General features: G+C 49.6%; 1 protein-coding gene across 1 annotated transcript in view; it reads right to left on the bottom strand.

Annotated features, from left to right (window-relative positions):
- CRACDL (CRACD like) overlaps positions 1 to 19,018 on the bottom strand; it is a 127,021-nt gene that overhangs the window by 14,412 nt on the left and 93,591 nt on the right. The window contains exons 7-8 of the mRNA XM_055329125.1: positions 15,969 to 16,196; positions 9,798 to 11,313 (exon numbers count right to left, since the gene is read on the bottom strand). Of these exons, the coding sequence (XP_055185100.1) occupies positions 9,798 to 11,313; positions 15,969 to 16,196 (1,744 nt within the window). The remainder of the gene's footprint in view (positions 1 to 9,797; positions 11,314 to 15,968; positions 16,197 to 19,018) is intronic.

Genomic DNA, 19,018 nt, shown 5'->3' with positions numbered 1-19,018 from the left:
GAACCCTCTGCCCAGGACACTGGCCCACTTTTGTCCCAAAAATGTTGCTTCTTCCCTCTGAGTCCACATCCCCCCAACTGTACTGAGCCCTGGGATAAGGCCCAAGGGGCTTCAGTCCCTGCACGAGGTTCATGGTTGCCCTTGAGAGTGCTGCAGATGGACGGTGGGTGGCCCTGCCCCTCCACACCCTAGGGAATGGGCTGCACCTTTGTAGGAACCTGAATGCTGGGCTGCCAGGTTTTAGACAGAGCAAAGCACAGCATGACCCTGATCCCCTACAGTCCAGACCCTGCCCCAGATGGGAACCAGAGGATTCTCAATACCTTCCTGGTTATCCTCAGGTCCTGGCAGTCACTGTGGTCACTTCAGGATATGATGCAGACTTTGGGTTGAGTCAGTATTAAGTCTCCTATTCCCCTGAATGCAGTGTCTGAGCGCTGGGGTGGGAAGGAGGACTGGCAGGGCTCTCCTTTGGCTGGCATCTGCCACTGCCTCTGTGAGCTTTGTCCAGCCAGGGGCTGGCAGGCACTTGAAACAGACCCAGGGATGCCCCCCTACAGCTGCACCTCTCTGGCTATATGACTCCCCTCCCCTCCAGCCCCTGCTGTGTCCCTTTGCCCTCTCCATCAGGCAGGGCTCTGGGAGCACAGGTGAGTTATGTGGCAACCTTGGTGGCCTTAGTCCAGCATCGGTCTCCCAGCTGCAGGGCACATGTGCCCAGGTCTCCAAGAAGCCCCACAGAAGGCCCCTTTATAGATTCTGGACAAGGGAGGGCTCCCTGGTCCCATCCCATTGAGTGGGGTCCTCGGAGAACTGTAGCTGCACTCCCAGAAGAAAGTGTTTTTGCAAAATGCCCCTCCTTCCTCTCCCGTCTCAGGACCCCCATGTATTCTCGGGGTGGTGGGTGGTGGTCCATGACTCCCCACAATATTCTGCACATACATTCTCTCTGGGGTTTCATATTCCCATGTCAGTGTCCTCATTGGTTTAAGCCAGGACAGAGAGAATCCCATTCCCACACACTGCTCCATGCCACTCAGATGAGGATATTTTGGTACATCCTTAGGAAATTATGACTGTTCTGTTGGAAACTGTGGCACATTTTGTAGTTACAACGCTTTTGCTGCTCTGTGTATTACTATTGCTAATAATCTCGTTCTACAAAAGAGGAAATTAATACTCAGAGGTTAAGAAAGTCACTGGCTCAGAATACCACAACCCCCAAAAGGTGGACCTTGGAGTAAAACCTCCATATCCACACTCTTCAATCTTACCACCCAGCCCTCTGCCTTGCCCTTGGTGTCATGCAAACCGCAGCAGGGTACCACCCACAGCAGGCCAGGAGACCCCCAGGCATGGATACTCCACAGAGAAAAACAAAGCCATGGATGTGCTCAGGGGGCTCCAGATGGAATGCAGGAACGTGGAGTGCACTGAGGGAAAGCAGGGGCATGTGCAGAGTGCAACGGGGAGCTGGTGGCAGGGGTGGGGCTGGAGATGTCAGAGGAAGTGAAGGAGTCGCAGGCGAACTTAGGAAGGCAGAAATGTTGACTTTGGCCAGAATCTACAAAGCCTTAAATGCCTTCCCCAGGGTCTTTTATTCCATTTACAGTGGGAAGGCACTGAAGGTTTTAAAGAGGAAAACTCCATGTTTAGACCCAGCCCTGGGAAGAGAGAGTTGCAGGGAGGTGCTGTGGGCATTGGGTTAAAGACCAGAAGCGCTGACATGAGGGCAGGATAAAGACACTCCACATTTAGGATGGCCAGGACCCGCTGACAAGGAGGACATTTTTCATCCATCAGATTGAAAAAAAAAAAAAAAGACAGACTGACAACATCTAGTGCTGATGAGAGGGTGGAGAAACAGTCTCTATTCTGTGCAAAGAGGTGTAAACTGGTACCACCTTGATGAGGGACAATCTGAAGCTGTCTATTAAATTAAAACTGTGCACGCCCTTGAGTCAGAAAGCCAGCTTTTAAGAATCTATCCTAAAGAAGCACCAGTGTGACTCCATGGAGAGAAAACAGACAAGAATGGTTATTGCAGCAAAAGGAAAAAAACTTCAGCACATTCGGAAATGCCCTTCAGTAGGGAATGGCTAAATAAAACATGGTGGTACATGTACTACGTAGCCCTTAAAAGGAAGATCGAGTGACTCATTCTGATCAGAAAAGAGGCCCGTGTCTCACTGCAGGGTAAAAATATCAAATTGTGAGCCAACACGTATAGCATTTTTGTGATTAAAAAAAGATTCACGTGCCTCTAACTGTATGTTGATATTGACGTAGCTCTGACTGCAACGGGCAGGGGAAAGAGCTGGTGGTGGCTCTTCCTGTGGGTGGGATTTGAGAGGTTCAGAGAGGGGTGCAGAAGAGGCAACTGTCACTTTTTGGTGCCATTTAAAAGATTATTTTAAAATTGACATAGAATAAAATTCCCCTTTTTTGTTATAGAGTTCTAGGAGTTTTTAACACACTTAGATTCTTGTAAAAAGTCACAAACAGGATACAGACCAATGTCAACACCCCCAAAGAATTCTCTCGTGCTACTCCTTTGTAGGGATCCTACCTCTATGGCCAACCCCTGACAAATACTGATCTGTTTAGATGTCCTGTAAATGGAATAACATTTTGTAATCTTTTAAGACTGGCTCCTTTCACTTAGCAAATGCATTTAGGATGTTATTGTGTGTACTGACAGTTACACACGTTCTTTTTTGCTGCTGTATAATACTCCATTGTTTGGATGACTGATTAAAGGATGTTTGGGGTGTCTCCAGTTCTTGGTGATTATGAATAATGTTGCTATAAACATTCATGTATAGGCTTTTGTGTGAACCTAAGTTTTCATTTATCTAGCACAAATATTTAGACATGGAAATGCTATGTCATAAGGTTAGTATATTTTTAATTCTGTAAGCTGCCAAACTGTTTTCCAAAGTGACTACACTGTTTTGCATTTTCACTAGCAATGTATGAGAGCTCTAGTTGCTCTGCATCCTCTCCAGGATGTGGACATACCAGCTTTTTTATTTCAGCCACTCTAATATGTAATGAAGCTCATCACAGTCTTAATTGGTGTTTCTCTAATGGCTAATGATGTTAAACATCGTTTCATGTGATTATTTGCCATCTGTATATTCCCGCTGGTGAAATATCTGTTCATGTATTCTGTCCATTTTCTAATTGTATTTTTCGGCTTTGGACTATTGGCTTCTGGAAATGCTTTATATATTTTAGATAGTAGTCTTTTACTGGCTATATGGTTTGCAGATATTTTGTCACATTCTGTAGCCTGTCTTTTCATCCTCTTAATGGGGTCTTTGGTGGAGTGAAAGTTCTTAACGCTACTGAAGTCTAATTCATCCATTTTTCCTCTTATTGATCATGCTTTCATGTCAAGTCTCAGAACTCTTTGCTTGGTCCTATGTTCCAAAGATGTTCTCCTGAAGTTCCTGAAAGTTTTACTGTCTCACTTTACATCTACCTCATTGACCCACTGTTGAGTTAATCATAGTACACAATGTAAGACTTAGGTCAAGGTTCCTATTTTTGTTTATGGATGTTCACATGCTCCAGAACTGTTTGTTGAGGAGATAAAATAAATCCATGCAAATACAGCTTTTTTTTTTTTAAAAAAAACAAAGGCAAAAGTAATTCACTTGAGTTCCTTGGATCTGTAAGTTCATGTTTTTCAGAAATTTAGTTTACAGTCACTATTCCTTCAGATTTTTTTTTTCTGCTCAAATCTTCCTCTTCTCCTTCTGAACTCTTATGACATGAATGTTAGACTTTTAAATATTGTTCCAATGGTCCCTGAGGTATTTTTTTTTCTTTTTGTACTCAGGCTAGATATTTCCTGTTCATCTGTCTTGAAGTTCACAGACTCATTTGTCATCTCTCTTCTACTGAGTTCTTCTAATGAATCTTTTATTTCTGTAACTATGTTTTCCTGTTCTAAGATGCCTGTATTTTTTTTTATAGCTTCTATTTCTTTGCAGAGAATTTCAAGAGCGCTCACTCTTACTTCATAGAACATCATATACTTGTTTCAAGTGTTTGGCTAACTTTGATTCCAGTTTCTGCTGCTAAAACAGAATACAACAAAGCTTTGTGCCTAAAAATAGATGATTAATAATAAATTTCATATGGTGGATCTTACTAATATTCACAGAGAGCTTTATGTTCAAGCATAAGAGGGCACAAAGTAAGCAGTTTTTTTTAAAAAAACACAAAATTATGAGTTTGTTGTGTTTTTCTTTAAATACTGTTGTTAAAAATAAAAATAAAGAAAGTGTCCAATAATGCTTAACATTTGGATCGCCTCAAGATGGGCATTTATTGATTGCTTTTTTTCTTAGAGAATATTTTAGGTTCTCCTGATTCTTTTGTATATTAACTTTGGTTTATACCCTAGATATTTTGAGTGTTATGTTGAGAGTCAGTCCTGTTAAAATTCTCAAAGATTTGCTGTGCTGACTTTAGTTGGTCTCACGCAGGTGCAACTTGGAGATGAGCCCTGGACTTCACACACATAGGTAAAGGACCCTTCCTCAGGTGTCTCCTTTCTGTGATTTCCACCCCCAAGGTTCTCTGGCTAGAAAACCAGGGTTTAGCCTCTGTACTGCTGTGTGCTCCTGTGACTGGGACCCCTCAGGGCAGAGTGGTGAGAGAAAGAAGCCTGTGGCATCACCACAAGCACACCTGTCACTGTTGTCACAGCTGTGGAGGGGCTGTAGCTTCACTTCTGGATCTCTGCTGGGATGCTGTCTGGAGAGGTAAAATGCTCTGACTCTCAGTGCTTCTATGGGTGGAAGTGGGTGGCTTTTTGCTGGTGCTCACCCAAATAGGTCTGGAAAGATTAAAAGAGCTCTTCCCTAAAGATGCTATTGCCCCAGCCACCAGGACAAGAGGTTCCAATTTGCTGCTGGCACTTGTCTGGTGCAGGGATGAGAAAATCTAAAGTGCTCCACCCTGCAGGGACTTTTTTTTTTAAATTTTTATTTGTTTATGATAGTCACAGAGAGAGAGAGAGAGAGAGAGAGAGAGAGAAAGAGAGAGAGAGAGAGGCAGAGACACAGGCAGAGGGAGAAGCAGGCTCCACGCACCGGGAGCCTGACGTGGGATTCGATCCCGGGTCTCCAGGATCACGCCCCGGGCCAAAGGCAGGCGCCAAACCGCTGTGCCACCCAGGGATCCCGGGACTTTTTTATATAGGGGCTTGCTGCTTAGCTGCTGGTGCTCACATGGAGTAGGGCCAGGACCATCCAACAGACTTGTCCTAAGTGCTGGTGCTGGCCCTGGTGTCGGGGGTGAGGGTTGGGGGAACAGGAGGAGCAGGACTGGAGTGTCACAGAGCTTGGGCCTTCAGGGGTTGTTGGTTCCATGTTGGCAGGGCAAGGAAGTCTTAAGAGTCCTGATGTCTCTATCCAGCCCCTCCACTCTTATCCATCTTTTAGAATTCTCTGACATTCACTTCATGCATTTGAATTTTATCAGTGGGAGAGATAGAGTGGTGTGTGTTTACTCCATTTCGGTCAGAAATGCAAGTCCCCCCCCTTTTTTTTGCAAGTCCCTTTTTACATAATTTTAGAAAAGCAGGATTACAAGGTGATTTCCCCTATAATTTTTAGGCCTTTCAGTATTTTCCATATTAAAATCTTTTTTGATGACTCTGAGATCTCTAGCTTATCTGGATAGATGGGGGAACTGAGAAGGAAAATGATCTGAGGTTGGGGAGGTGTGGATAAACTGAGTTATGAATGTTGAGATGTCAAGTTAGGGATGCCCAAAGATGGCTAGGGGCTGGCTGTTGTGGCTGAGTGATTCAAAGGAAGAGAGAACTTGGGGACAGGTAGAAATGGAGAGGCTGGTGCACTGGGAAGCAACCAAGGATGAGAAAATATAGGCGGTTTAAGGATCACAGGAAAGGTGAGAAACAGAGGCCCAGAGTGTTGACCATCCTAACCCAGGAAGGGACTTTGAAGGGGAGTATAGGCCCAAAAGCAAAGCATGTGTGAACAGAGTTGGTTTTATTTAAGAATTCAAGATCTATGAACACAGTTGACCCTTGAACAACACAGGTGTGAAGTGCTAAGGCCCATTTATATGTGGATTTTTTTAGATAAATACAGTATAGTACTGTAAAAATACTTTCTCTTATGATTTTCTTAATAATATTTTCCCCTAGATTACTTGATAGTGAGAATACAGCATACAATATATATAATATACAAATTATATGTTAATCAACTATTCATGTTATAGATAAAGGATCAAGAGTAGGCTATCGGTAGTTACATTTTTGGGATTATATGTGGATTTTTGGACTGCACAGGGGGCCAGTGCCCTTAACCCCTACACTATTCAATGATTAACTGTATATTTTTTAGCGTGATACCAAAAAAGACCCCCTACTCAAATGAATTTGAATATACCTAAAATAACTATCATTAGAGTAGGTGACAGTGGCTTGGAGTTCCTTTCCTCCAGAAAACACCTCTGACACCCAAAGACAAGATGGGCATCTATCTATACTCCCCTATGGCATTCAGCTGCCACCCGCCTCTTCAGCCTGGTAAGCTCCTTGAGGGCGAGGTCCTCACACTTTTCCTGACTGCTCTTTGGGGGCCAGCACAGTGCTAGGTGAATGGCAGAAATCCATGAAATAGTTGTTGCAAGAATGAACGCACAAATGAGTACTAGAGTTTAGAGAAAGAGGTTCAGGGACCTGGGTGTGCCACTGTATCACCAGCCCAGTCTGGACATGATGAGGTTGGACTGGAGGCTAAGGCTCATTATTAAATGAGGCCCCTAGGTGATGATGGCAATTTGTCCATCTATTCTCCAAAAGAGCCCACATGTGATCACAACGACATGAAATCTAAATTACACACACCACAGAGAAAGAATGACCAGAGGGAAAGGCCAACAGAGACAACTTCTAGAAAGTGGACTCCTAAGTGGTCTTTTTTTTCTATATACTTTCTGTATTTTATCATTTTTCCACACTTAAGAATCTCTAATTCTTTTGCCTAACTCATCCTGTGCTCCTGAAGGTGCTTTCCAACCTGCCATTTTGGCTCCAACATGGAGTGGCCTACCAGGAGAAGGATGGGTAAGGTCCTGCACAAATGAACAAGGCTGGTAACCCTGGACTATTCGCCTCCCCTCAATGGTCTCCTATGCAGTGGTGAGCAAACACGGTACTGGGCTTGCAGTAACCACCCCAATGTGGCCCTGTGAGGTCCAGCCCACTTGCAAAGCTGGGCTCCTCTGCATCGACTGGGGAATCCTCCCTGCCTGCCCCACTGAAGGGTCTTTCATACCTTCAGAGAAGGAAAACAAGACAGAGTGTAGACAAGAGGAGGAAGGATAAGCGGGAGAGCTGGGGACAAAGCGCTTGAGTCCCTAAGGTAGAAGAACTGTGTACCCATCTGGGACACCTCAGTAATCTAACTTCCTGGTGTGTGCCCCTGGAAGAGGTACAGGGGTGGCAGCCCCTACGGGAGCTCTGGGTAAAGTGCCTGCCACCACAAGATAATAAAGAGCAGTAATTAGGCTTTCTGGAAAACTGAATAATACTGTTATTAAAACTTTTATTATCTGTATGTTTTATGTGAATTTAATTGCCTCCAGTGGCTATATTTTGGGAGCAATGAGGATGATAGAAATAATAAGAATGAATTAAACCACAAGCAGATCCAGTGTCTGGGGAAGACAAAGAGGCTGCTTACACTAATGGCATCTGATAGCATCGACCCTGCCATTCTGCTCTGGCAGCCCCCAGACTCCGAGGTCCCTGGCAGCTGCCACAGCCTGTCCTGATATTTGCCCCTCAAATAGAACCACACTTTGGGAGAGTTGGTTTCCAGCAGAATGAGGGTAATTCTTCCCTTCCTCTCTCTGCACGGAAATGAAAATCACTACCTCTGCACTAAAGTAACCTAGATTCTTTCACCCTGGAGTTCATCTGGATTGGTTATTTCTGTGGCTTAGAGAATGTTAATAAATGGACAATTCTTTTATACCATACTTTTAAGTAAGGCTGATGGTAAATACTATATTGTATGTTTGAAATTAAAGAAAAAAAAATAAGGTCTTTAGAGACCATTCCAGGCATTTGACAATAAACAATCCTAACTCTCACAGCTTAAGCTGAGGAAGTCATAAATTATTGTCATGTCAAGCATGGCCCTCTGAAGCTTCTTTTCCAGCTCTGACCATGAACCCAAGTATCTATCCCGTGTTTAAGCTCCATTCAGTCGTCAAGCCCTTGAGAGACATTTTCAATTCCAGGCCGTGAAGGTGGACGGTGCTGATGTCAGGGTTTTATCTTCACAGAGCAAACCCCCTCCTCCCGTGATATTTCAATGGGTTTTTGAAACACTCTACAATAGCTTCAATAACCTCACTGGCAATTTGCTGAGTGGATCATCAGCGAAGGCTTGAACCTCTCCCAAAGCTCCCTCACTGATTATCTTAATGTAGGGCGGTGGCAGCAGCTGCAAAGAATCACCGCTGAGCCAAGGGGCCTTGCATCAGGAAGGCTGTGCATGTAGGCTCTTTGAGGGCATTTTCCTAGCGTTTCTGCCTAGAACCGTCACCCAAGAACTTAAAGCACTACACACACACACACACAAACACACTCACTGCATTTTCACTAACTTCCTAGGAGGGAGGCAGAAAAGAATTTCTTTGACCCCATCTTTACATTGCTGTCTGTGAGCTAAATTTTTCCTTAGACGTGTGTCCTTCATCCTCTCTTCAGGGTGTGGGGTCCCTAGGAGAACAACTGGCTCCTATTTTCTTGGCCCCACAATGCAATATTTCAAGTGGAGTCCTGGACTTACAGATGCCACTTAAAACATCCTGAAAGTTTTGTTTTCCAAATAAAATTTGCCATGAAAAGCTTATCCTTAGGGCCTTCATCACATGCACGCATGACTCGTGCGTACGGTTTCGTTTCTGGCTCACTGATTTCCATTAATAAAAGAACCCAGTAAAGAAATATCCTTTAGCTCTGCCACAAATACCCACTTCCAACAGATTTCTTGTTTCATCTGAAACGCTAAAAATAAAAAGTGACAAATGTCAAAGACATCGAAAGGTCATCTATTTTGTCTCTGCTCATTTTAAAGGACAGTTAGTTGCTTTAGAAGATTCTTACCCTCTGCCCCAGCCTTCCCACCATCTCCTTTTTGGGACAGGAAGTTAACGCCCCCCCCCGCCCCCCAAGGGGCTCCTGTCTCACAGAGGCTTGTGACTCCAATAAATGGGATGCTTCCCTCATGAGGCTGGGCCACATGAGCCTGATTATTAAACAGGAAAAAAATTCAGGGTGCAGGGAGAGAGGGGAGAAGGTGGGAAGGACACGCAGTGACAGGGAAGCCAGATGCTTCCTTTATAACCAAGAAGCGGCGTAGGCGGGCCCCCGCGTGCCGCCACCTGCGCGGGCGCATCTGTCCCGGGATCCTCGAACCCACGGGGCGCCCGGAAGGGGGAGATGCGGGATGCGGTTGCGTGGTCCCCCCAGGGCCCGGCTGCTCTCCGGGAACACGCTACCTGAGGGGCTCTCAGGAGTCCCTGAGTTCTCTCAGCTGCCGCAGCGCCCTGCTCTTTGTTTCCCCCCTTGCCCAGTCCCTATTCGGAACCCCGGACCGAGCCTAGCGCGCCAGCGGCGCCAAGAGGACCCCGCTGCCCGGCCCCAGGTGCGCCCGCCAGGTGCGCCCGCCAGGTGCGCCCCGCCCCGCCCGCCAGGTGCGCCCCGCCCCGCCCCGCCGCGGCCCCGCTCTTACCCGCTGCCCGGGGCGGCGACCGCGCCTCGGCCCGCCGGGGCTCCCGCCGGGGCTCCCGCCGCGGCTCCCGCCGGGGCTCCGCGCCCTTGGCCGGCTCGCCGGGGCCCGCGTCCGGGGGCGGCAGGGGGCGGCCCTGCAGCAGCGGCTTCCTGGGCAGCGGCGGCTTGGCGCTGAGCGGCTCCGACGGCCGCGCCCGCCCCCTCCCGGGCTCGTGCGGGGACCGGGCCCCTCGCGGGGAGGGGGCCTTGGCGGCCTGGCCTTTCTCGTCCCTGGGGAGCAAAGCCAGCCCCGCCTTTTCCCCCCGGACTTCCGCGCTGGATCTCTTGCCGGCCCGGCCGTCGGCGGAGGACGCCTCCCTGTGCTTCAAGGACACGGAGGTGGAGCGCAGCTTGACGGGGAAGGGGCCCCGGTCCTCCCCCGCGGGCGGCGCGCGGCCGGCCGGGCCCGGCTCTCCCGCGGCGGGGTCCGCCCGCAGGTCGTCGAGCGCCGCCTCGCTCTTCCAGGCCAGGCCGCTCCTGAGAAGCGGCAGGCGGCCGGCCGAGGGCCCCGCGGGGCCGGCGGGCTCCAGCAGGCGGCCGCTGCCCGAGCGGGGCCACGCGCGGCCCGAGGACACGGAGAACCTGACGGCCCGCAGCTCGCCGCCGCCCCGCGCCGGCCTCTCGGGGCCCCCCTGCGGCGCGGCCGCGGCCGCGGCTTCGGGCCCGGGGTGCTCGGCGGCCGCGGCGGCCTCGGCGTCCAGGGCCCCCGCAGGGCGCTCCTCCGCCGGGGGCTCGCCGGGGCTCGCGCTCGCCGGGGCCGCCGGGGCCGCCGGGGCCTTGTGCTTCAAGCAGCTCTTGGGGGCCGGGGGGCTCGGGGCGCTCGGGGCCTCGGGACAGCCCTTCCCTGCTCCCTCGGGCCCCGGCGCTTCCAGCGTCAGCTCCACCTCCACCTCCACCTCCACCGGGACACTTTGGTCGGGCGCGTCCGGACCAGGGGCACTGTCCGACGTGGTGGCGGGCGCAGTCTCGGCAGGGGTCGCGTCCCCCTCGGGGATGGAGGGAGATAACCGAATCTCCACATCTCCAGAAGCGCACGCCACCTCATCCGCTGCTTCCCGGGCCGGGGGACATGTGCTTTCCAGGGACACCTCCTCCCCCTGGTTTTCGCTCTTGGGATTGTGGTGCGGGGAGCCTTCGGGCAGAGATGCGGACTCCGGGCAGGGCGCTGCGACGGCCTCGGGCTCGGGGACCTCAGGGGTGGCCGGGCGGCTTGCGGGGTTATCCCCAAGGAAGCTCTCCTCCTCCTCGGCGCTGGCACTGAGTGCTGGGCAGTGCTGCAGGCGGGCCCGCCGAGCCCGAGGCCCTCCAGGCTGCAGCACGGTGACCGGCCCCCGGGGCTCCGGGCTTCTGTCCGCTACCGTGTCCTGCGGTGCAGAATTGGGACTCTCTTCTGTGTTGACTCTGGGTAATGACTTCTCATCATACTCCTCCTCCTCTGGGGTACCCGTCAGATCACTAAGGGATTCAGACTGTGCTCGCTTGGAGAAACAGAGAGGACAAAAGACAGCATCATTATGTCGGATATCAGGAAGCCCATGACCTTTCCATTTTGCACAAGGCTTAATATGGTCTAAAGGAAGCAGTGTGTCTCCAAAGCTGGGACCTAGGCAGACATTCACACATTGTGTCTCTTCTTAATCCTTCCCTTCCCAGTCTTAGGAGTTCAGCTTTCAGCAGAACAGTGGCAGCTACGCCCTTATAGTAGATAGTATGCTTAAGGCTCTAGTGGCCGAGCCACAAACCGGTGGACACTGCTCTAAAGAGTGAATGAAGCAAAGGGGATCAAATTGGCTGGATGTCTGTTGTGCTTTGCACTCCACACCTATTATTTCATTTACTCTTGATTCACCCCAATAAGCAAAAAGATTATTTCCTTTTTTTTTGCACTTGGAGAACTGGGAGCTCAGAGAGGTCCACACCTTGGTCAAGACTAAGCTTATTAGCTTAGCTGGACGGCTGGTGCTCTTCTCTATGACCCTGTGCTGCCTGGGAGCTATGTCCCATCTCCTTGCTCTCATCTCCAGGGTCGGGCCTCATGATGAAGGGAGAATGGTTTGCCTGAAGGGTGATTCATATCACATCAAACAGTCCAGAGCAAACCACAACTTGTAAGAGAAAAATTCCAGACCATAGCTGAAGGATAAAGTCCAAACTTTTCAGCTAAATCAAAGATCTTATATTCTCTGGTCTTAAAATTCTCTCACTCCCTGCTCAGGTCAAGCTGAGAGCCCACTACTGAATATGCCACATTCTGGGCCGAATGACTGGTCGGCTCCTCCTTCCCCACACCCCCAGCATGTACTACCAGCATCCCCCCAAGAATGGTCTCAGACTCCAATCCTATAGGAAGTCTTGCCTATTCCCTGTAGCTTACGGTGCTCCTCTTCTCCTGAAGCCCTACTGTCTTGACAATCAAACTCTGCCCCGTATTTTTCTTCTGAAGTCTCTGCAATTTAAATTTAGTCCAGCTTCCTCCTTGCCATACCCAAAATCAGCTGCTAGCTCAGGAAGGAGATCAAGGTAGTCATGAATTATTCAAAAGCACTATGAGAAAATGACCAAAAGCTTGAGGGTATTGAGGTCAATCTTTTTGAAAAGTTCAAGACATCAGAAAACACTTCTATCTTCATGAAAGAAAAAAAAAAAAAAGAAAAAGAAAAGTTCAGGACATTAGACGCCCCCCCGCCCCCCGCCCTTTCTTTATGTTAAGAAACGTGCAGGAGTGTTTGTGTTTTGTTTGTTTGTTTGTTTGCTGGCATTATTTTAACATTTTCCAGCTGGCATCTGCTTGCTAACAGCACACGGGGTAACTGGGATGTTTGTGACAATACCTAAGCTAACTCTTGCCGAGATGCACAATCCTATTCCCCTAGATTTGAAAAGATGAAGATATGCAAAGAAATCTATAGAAGAATTTTCAAAAGCTGCAGATTTAAAAGGTGTTACCCGTCTTTTGTGACTACAGGAAATCACTGATGTTGAAACCTGTTTAGTATGTGGGTCACGTTTTAAAACCATCACAACCCTCACCAGATGAGCATAAAGCTGAGAAGCAGGCCTGGCTGGACACATCCCACCTTGAGCCACTCACAGCTACAAGAAGGTAAGAGTGAAGGGCCGGGCAGGACGAAGGCAGCATGGAGCAAAGACTTGGACACCGAGCAGAGCCTCTGCAGGGAACAAAGCAGCTTCTGACTCAGGAAGGTTCCATATACCCACTCAATCTCCACCGCCACTGCCCCTCACCTCCTTCTCTGGGCCCTCACAGGAGCTGTACACTCTACAACCCTCTGGAGGAAGAGGGAGCAGAGGACCCACTGCTCAGCTTGCACCAAGATGGAGACTGTCATGGCTGCCTGCACATCTGCCTCCTCTTACTGGAAGGAAGAAAGAGTCTTGGGGCAGCATCCGTGTCATCTCTGGGCAGAGGACACTGCCCGTAAGTAGTGTCAGACTCTGAGACCAGAGTTGGCAGCTCTGTCAGCCACAACAACTCCAGGTTACTCATATAATCATGCTGCTCCTACTCCCTGCTCCTGGCACTGTCTGGGTTGGGATGAGGATCAGCCAGGGTGGTGACGCTGGTGTAAATAGTCGTGGGTGTTCTGCTTCCAGCGTGCCAGAGCCGCACTGCAGGGCATGGTTCTGAGCAGCAGCATGAAATACTGAGATAACAGCCAGCATTTGTCTTGTGTGTGTTGGTCTTTCCTGACCTCTGTGCTGGCAGGGCAGAAGAATCTGGACAAATGCACTCGTGGTTGTGTTTTTCTAACTTGTATTAAATATCACAGTCTTAAAAGCCAAGGTTGGTTTGTTTGTGAATTGTGCCAAGATAGAGTTTTTAAGGTAAGAAAAGCCCGCCCCCAAACCTTTTTTCCCTCCAGAGCTCCAGAAGATTCTGAGCCTAGATGGTGTGGAGTAGAGGGTTTACCCCACCGACGACAGAGCTGGAGAATGCCTGGCTGGACTGGACAGCTGTTCTGTCCAGACAGAGGACAGAATGTGGACAGTAGCAGGGAGACTAAAGTGGAGACTCAGAGAGAGATGCCGGGGGGAGGTGGGCCGTGAATCTCTCCGGAAGTCCCAAGGTATAAGAGGGGGCAGTGTGGCCACTCCTCCTCACCCTCAGAGCAGAATGGGAACATATGCAAGCACCCTGATCCCCCAAGAGGGGCAGAGTCCCAGGAAAGTCCTCATAGTGGGGAGGAGGGACCTTGTGACCAAGGGCAAAGGGTGCTCCTGGCAAAGGGAGACCAGAGGCCTCCCCCTCAGAACCCAAGAATGACACTTGTCACCACTAGCCAGACACTGCTGCCCAGTCAAAAACTGAAGGTATCCATGCCTGCTCCCTACCAAGAAGGGGAAGCAAAGAAGGAGGGAGGATAGATAAATGAGAGTTTAAATCAAGACATGTTTGCCTAGATGGCCTAAATCAGAATTTCTGTTATTCTAAAAAATGGGGATCAAGAGCTAAACCAAGTTCAGATGTCAAGAAAGAATGAGAGGAGCAGCTTTGTCCAGTGGACAGTGAATGGGGATGCCCCATTTCCACCTGGAGTACGAGGCTGGGCTTCCCTCTGCCACAAAGCCTGGCCAGGCTGTGGCTAGTTATGTGTGCTCTTGCCGAGGCAAAATACATCCCCACGGGAATAAAGCTCAGCTAACAAAAGGACATATTAGCCTGAGGGTAATCACAGCTCACTACTTTCTCCAGTGTTAGTCCCTTCTAAAGTCAACTCTGCTGCCAAGAGTTTATTTATTTTTTTAAGACTTATTTATTTATTTATGATAGGCAGAGAGAGAGAGAGAGGCAGAGACACAGGAGGAGGGAGAAGCAGGCTCCATGCCGGGAGCCCGTCGCGAGACTCGATCCCGGGACTCCAGGACTGCGCCCTGGGCCAAAGGCAGGCGCTAAACCAGAGCCACCCAGGGATCCCCTGCTGCCAAGAGTTTAAAAAGCACCTTGCCCAAGGGAAAACCCACTACTTCCAGGGAGTCCCTGGAATTCTGAGAGGCCCCAGCCCACCAATCCTAGCTGAGTACCTAGCTTGTTCTGGGCACTTCATTGGTACCCCACAATCTTGTCTCCAGGAAAGGAGGAAGAGAATGTTGGGCTGTGAGCATCTCTCTCTCAGCACTGTCATTTTCTGTGGCCAGGCTGGCCCCATACCCTGCTCTCAGCTCCTCCAGGGCTGAGACACTGTGGGCACCACCAGGCAGCAGAGAAGGCAATAATCTTATGTGGACCTCTAACCCACTGGTACTATAAGGCCAAAGCACTCCATGAATGAGTTCTTGATTCCTAGAACCATGAGCTGACAACTACGCAGGCAGCATGACCAAAGTGGGGGGTGGCCGGTCCTCACAGGGGCACAATCCCCATACCACTAAAAGAGGCCTCACTCAAGGCAGAAGTCCACACTAATGCATCAGCTTCTCTGTCACTGGCTCATTCCCTTATTCATTCATCCATCCATCCATCCAACCAATGCGCACTGAATGCCAGCTGTGTGGCTAGCATGCCCTATGGGCTGGGACGAGGTCTCAAAAAGACTGGCTATAAGAAGTGAGCTCACACATTCACAGAGGTCACTTCTGTGCATGGCCAGTGCTATGAAGGAAGTGAACGTGCTGGTGGGAAGGTGGGGTTGCTTTCCATAGGCTGGTCAGGTGAGCCTCTCTGCGGGAGAGGACCTTGGAGCCGAGACCCAAAGACTGAGAAGGAGCCAGCCAGGAGAAGAGTGTCTCGAGCAGTGGATACAGCGGGCATCAAGGTGCTGAGAGAGAGAGAGAGAGAATAGGAGGCAGTCTGAAAGGCAGGTAGGGCCTGGTTTTCCAGGCCAGGAGTACAGGCCTTACGCGGAGCGCTGTGGGCAAGACAAGGCACCCATAGCACGCAGAGGCTTTGTGGGAGGTGCTGCCCTGAACACGTGGCATATTTATGCGGGCAAGAGACATATCTGACCTATATTGAAAAGGAAGAGCAACTCCAGCTCCTGTGGATGCCCCACCGGCTGTGGGGGTTTCTCGGAAGGGGCACATGACCCTGAGAGGAGAGAGGCAGGGGTGGCAGGAGCGGGGTGCCACAGGGCCTGCCTGTCCTGCCTCTGCGTGGAGGACGAAGCCCAATTACCGAAGACAGCCGCCTCATTTTGCTGGACCGTTGGTTGCGGGGCTTAACCAGGAGCTTGTGCTTAGCTGCAGAGTTGTCCAGGCAGGAGGAGAATTCTGGAGGATAATCGAAATCAGCCACGGGTGCCAAGCTGCTGTCCGAGGTGCGGGGGGAGACGTTGGCGTCGCTGGCCTGCCTGGAGAGGAGCTGGTCTGGAGACTGTGGCCGGGATGAGGGAACTACAGAGACCTTCAAGGGACAAGGAGCAAGCACACCCAGCATTAACTTCTCGGTTGGGAGTGGGTCCAGCCAACATATCAATCCCCTCCTTTTAGTGAGCTCAGTCTTCCCACGCCGCCTCTGGGCTTTATGCGGAGGGACAGATGTAAAATCTGACTCTCAACAGGAAGGACTCTGGGGTACTTCCTTAGAAAGGTAAATGGCTGGGAGTTTTAAATGTTGGCCTAACCCCTAAAAACTTCTCCTTTCCAAGGCTAAGCAGAGGACCTGTGTCCCCGGCATCCTTGGTGAGATAACTCTGCCTTCACCCTCCCACCTGGGTACACGTGCTTCAGACAAGAGCTGCTTTCTCTGATGAAATGGACCAATCTGATCTCTGCAAGAGCAGGCTTGGTCCTGCCTCTGGAAACTGAGAGGGTGGCCCAGAGGTGTGATTCTACAGGCTGCAGCATAGGATGTGCCAAGCCCACCACCCAGCATCCCATTGCTGCAACTGCATTGTTCATTCTAGAAGGTTTCTGTCTTCATGTGTCCTCTTGGAGAAATCTGGCTTCAAGTTACCATCTGGAGTTAAAAATATTTTCCTACCTCGTACCTCAGCAGGGAGGCACTGGTAGTTAGTCAAGGGCAAAAATGTTGTTGGGAGGAGGGGGATTTTGGTAGTCACGTGGAAGAATGATGGTTGCCTGCCCACTGAACTTGGCAAACTCCTTCACTGAGTGAAGTGTAAGTGGGTTCTGTTGCAAAGACATTTATCAGCATGAATTGGTGGAAGGGGATCCTCACACACACCCATGAGCAAATGTAGCCCCGATGAGGAGTGAGGAACAGAAAGAGAATCCGGCAGGTGCTGGGCTTTAGTCACAAGCCTGGCATCCACTTCTAGTATGGTGCTCAGTATTCGTGTCAAGTTTACATTTTTTTCCCCAAATGTTTTTTGTTTTCCAAATTTTGTATGTCTACACACAACAAAATTTACCACTGCAACCACTTTTAACCACGCAGTTCAGTGGCATTGAGTACACTCATGTAGTTGGGCAACCATCTGCAGAATTTTTTCTCTTGTAAAATTGAAATTCTGTACCCACTAAACAACAACTACCCATTCCCTCCCCACCCCAGCCCCTGGCAGCCATCATTCTACTTCCTATCTCTACAAATTTGACTACTCTGGGTACCTCACACTAAGTGGAATCATACACTATTTGCCTTTTGTTGTTGTTGTTTGGCTTATTTCACTTAACATCAAGTTCACCCATGTTGTAGCATGTATCAGACTTTCCTACCTTTGTGAAGGCCAAACTATATTCCATTGGATGTAGATACCACATTTTGTGTAGCCATTCATCCCTCAATGGAAACTTGAGTTGCTCCCACATTTTAGCTACTATGAATGCTGCTGCTGTGAACATGTGTGTACAAATCCTCTTCAAGAATTAGCCTTCAGTTCTTTCAGAGATACACACAGAGGTGGAATTGCTGGATCATACAGTAGGAATTGCTGGATCACAGAGTAGTCTATTTTTAACTTTTTGAGGACCTGTCATACTGTTTCCCACACTTTGCATTCCCACCAACACTGCACAGGGGCTCCAATTTTTCCTCATCCTTGTTGATACTTGTTATTTTCTTTCTTTGATAGTAGCCATCTTATTGGGTGCAAGGGGCCGTCAAGCTTACATTTTAACCTAAGACCATAATTTTATGCACCTCATAATGATTTAGTAAGCCCCCGTGAAAATGGCCTCCTCAGGAAGGGGCAGCGAGCAACGTGGGCAGCGGGCAGACTCCCAGGGGCTTGGGTATGTCTTGCCCAGTTTCTTTTCCACAAACCTGGAGGTCCACGCCGTGCAGGTTCCAACAGCCTCTGCTAAACTAGGGGTAGCAGAAGGAAGTCACTGTTAGAGAGACAAGCTGATGCAGGGACTGCCCCTGCCAGGGAACTTCCTCGGAGAAATGTATTTTCCCTGTTAGCAGAAAGGTCCTTTACATTTTCTCCTGCAAGTATTAAGTTTATTCCTGTCAACTGGGAGAAGACCATTACTACAATGAGGGGAAAAGGGTTATAAGTGGACATGCTCCATTTTAGTTCTCTTGTTTCAGCTACTTGGGTTCTTATGGGAATAAAGCAAGAAAAAAACAATAAACCACAGGACAGGACTCGCGGCTTCCTCTGTGCCTGTGGTTCTGGCTTCCATGGTTGTAACTGATGACTTAGGAAGTTACCTAATACTGCACAGGTGACATGTCTCCCAGGCATCCTCTAAGGGTCACCATCAGAATGGGTGCGTTCTAGAGGAACAACGCGTGAACACTTCATAAAACATTGGGTTTTGATTTTCTGCCTGTGGGAACTTAAGAGAACAGGCAAGATGAGCTGCTTTTGCAAATGCAATTACTCCCAGGTGAGAATGACTATGTCTTCTGTGCGGACATGGGCTTCGCTCACCCACCACCCCCTCCATAAACCCAAAGGACAAGCCTTCCCTGCCTCCTCTCTACTCAGCTCGCCCTGCGCTTGCACTGCCTGAGCGCACCCAGCGGATGGTCCTGGGCTCAGGCCCACTCCAGCCCCTGGGGGCATGAGGCCAGGCAAGGAGCTTAACTTCTCAGAAACTCTGACCACAATGACCTCTGTCCCTGCAAAACCCCTGTGCTGGCTGTCATGGCTGGTCTTCTGCTAAAGCGCTGAACGCTTACTTCTCAAGTCTTCGGGCTTGAAAAACCAACACCTTGACGGCTGAGGAGAACTGCAAGTCCTGGGTTTGATCAGTGAGGTAACTATGTGAGGTAGGGTGGGGCAGGAAAGCTGACCTGCGTTTTTATCTGTG

The sequence above is a fragment of the Nyctereutes procyonoides genome, unplaced genomic scaffold, assembly GCF_905146905.1.
Source record: "Nyctereutes procyonoides isolate TBG_1078 unplaced genomic scaffold, NYPRO_anot_genome, whole genome shotgun sequence".
Taxonomy (NCBI): domain Eukaryota; kingdom Metazoa; phylum Chordata; class Mammalia; order Carnivora; family Canidae; genus Nyctereutes; species Nyctereutes procyonoides.
This window is presented reverse-complemented; position numbering and strand designations above follow the sequence as displayed.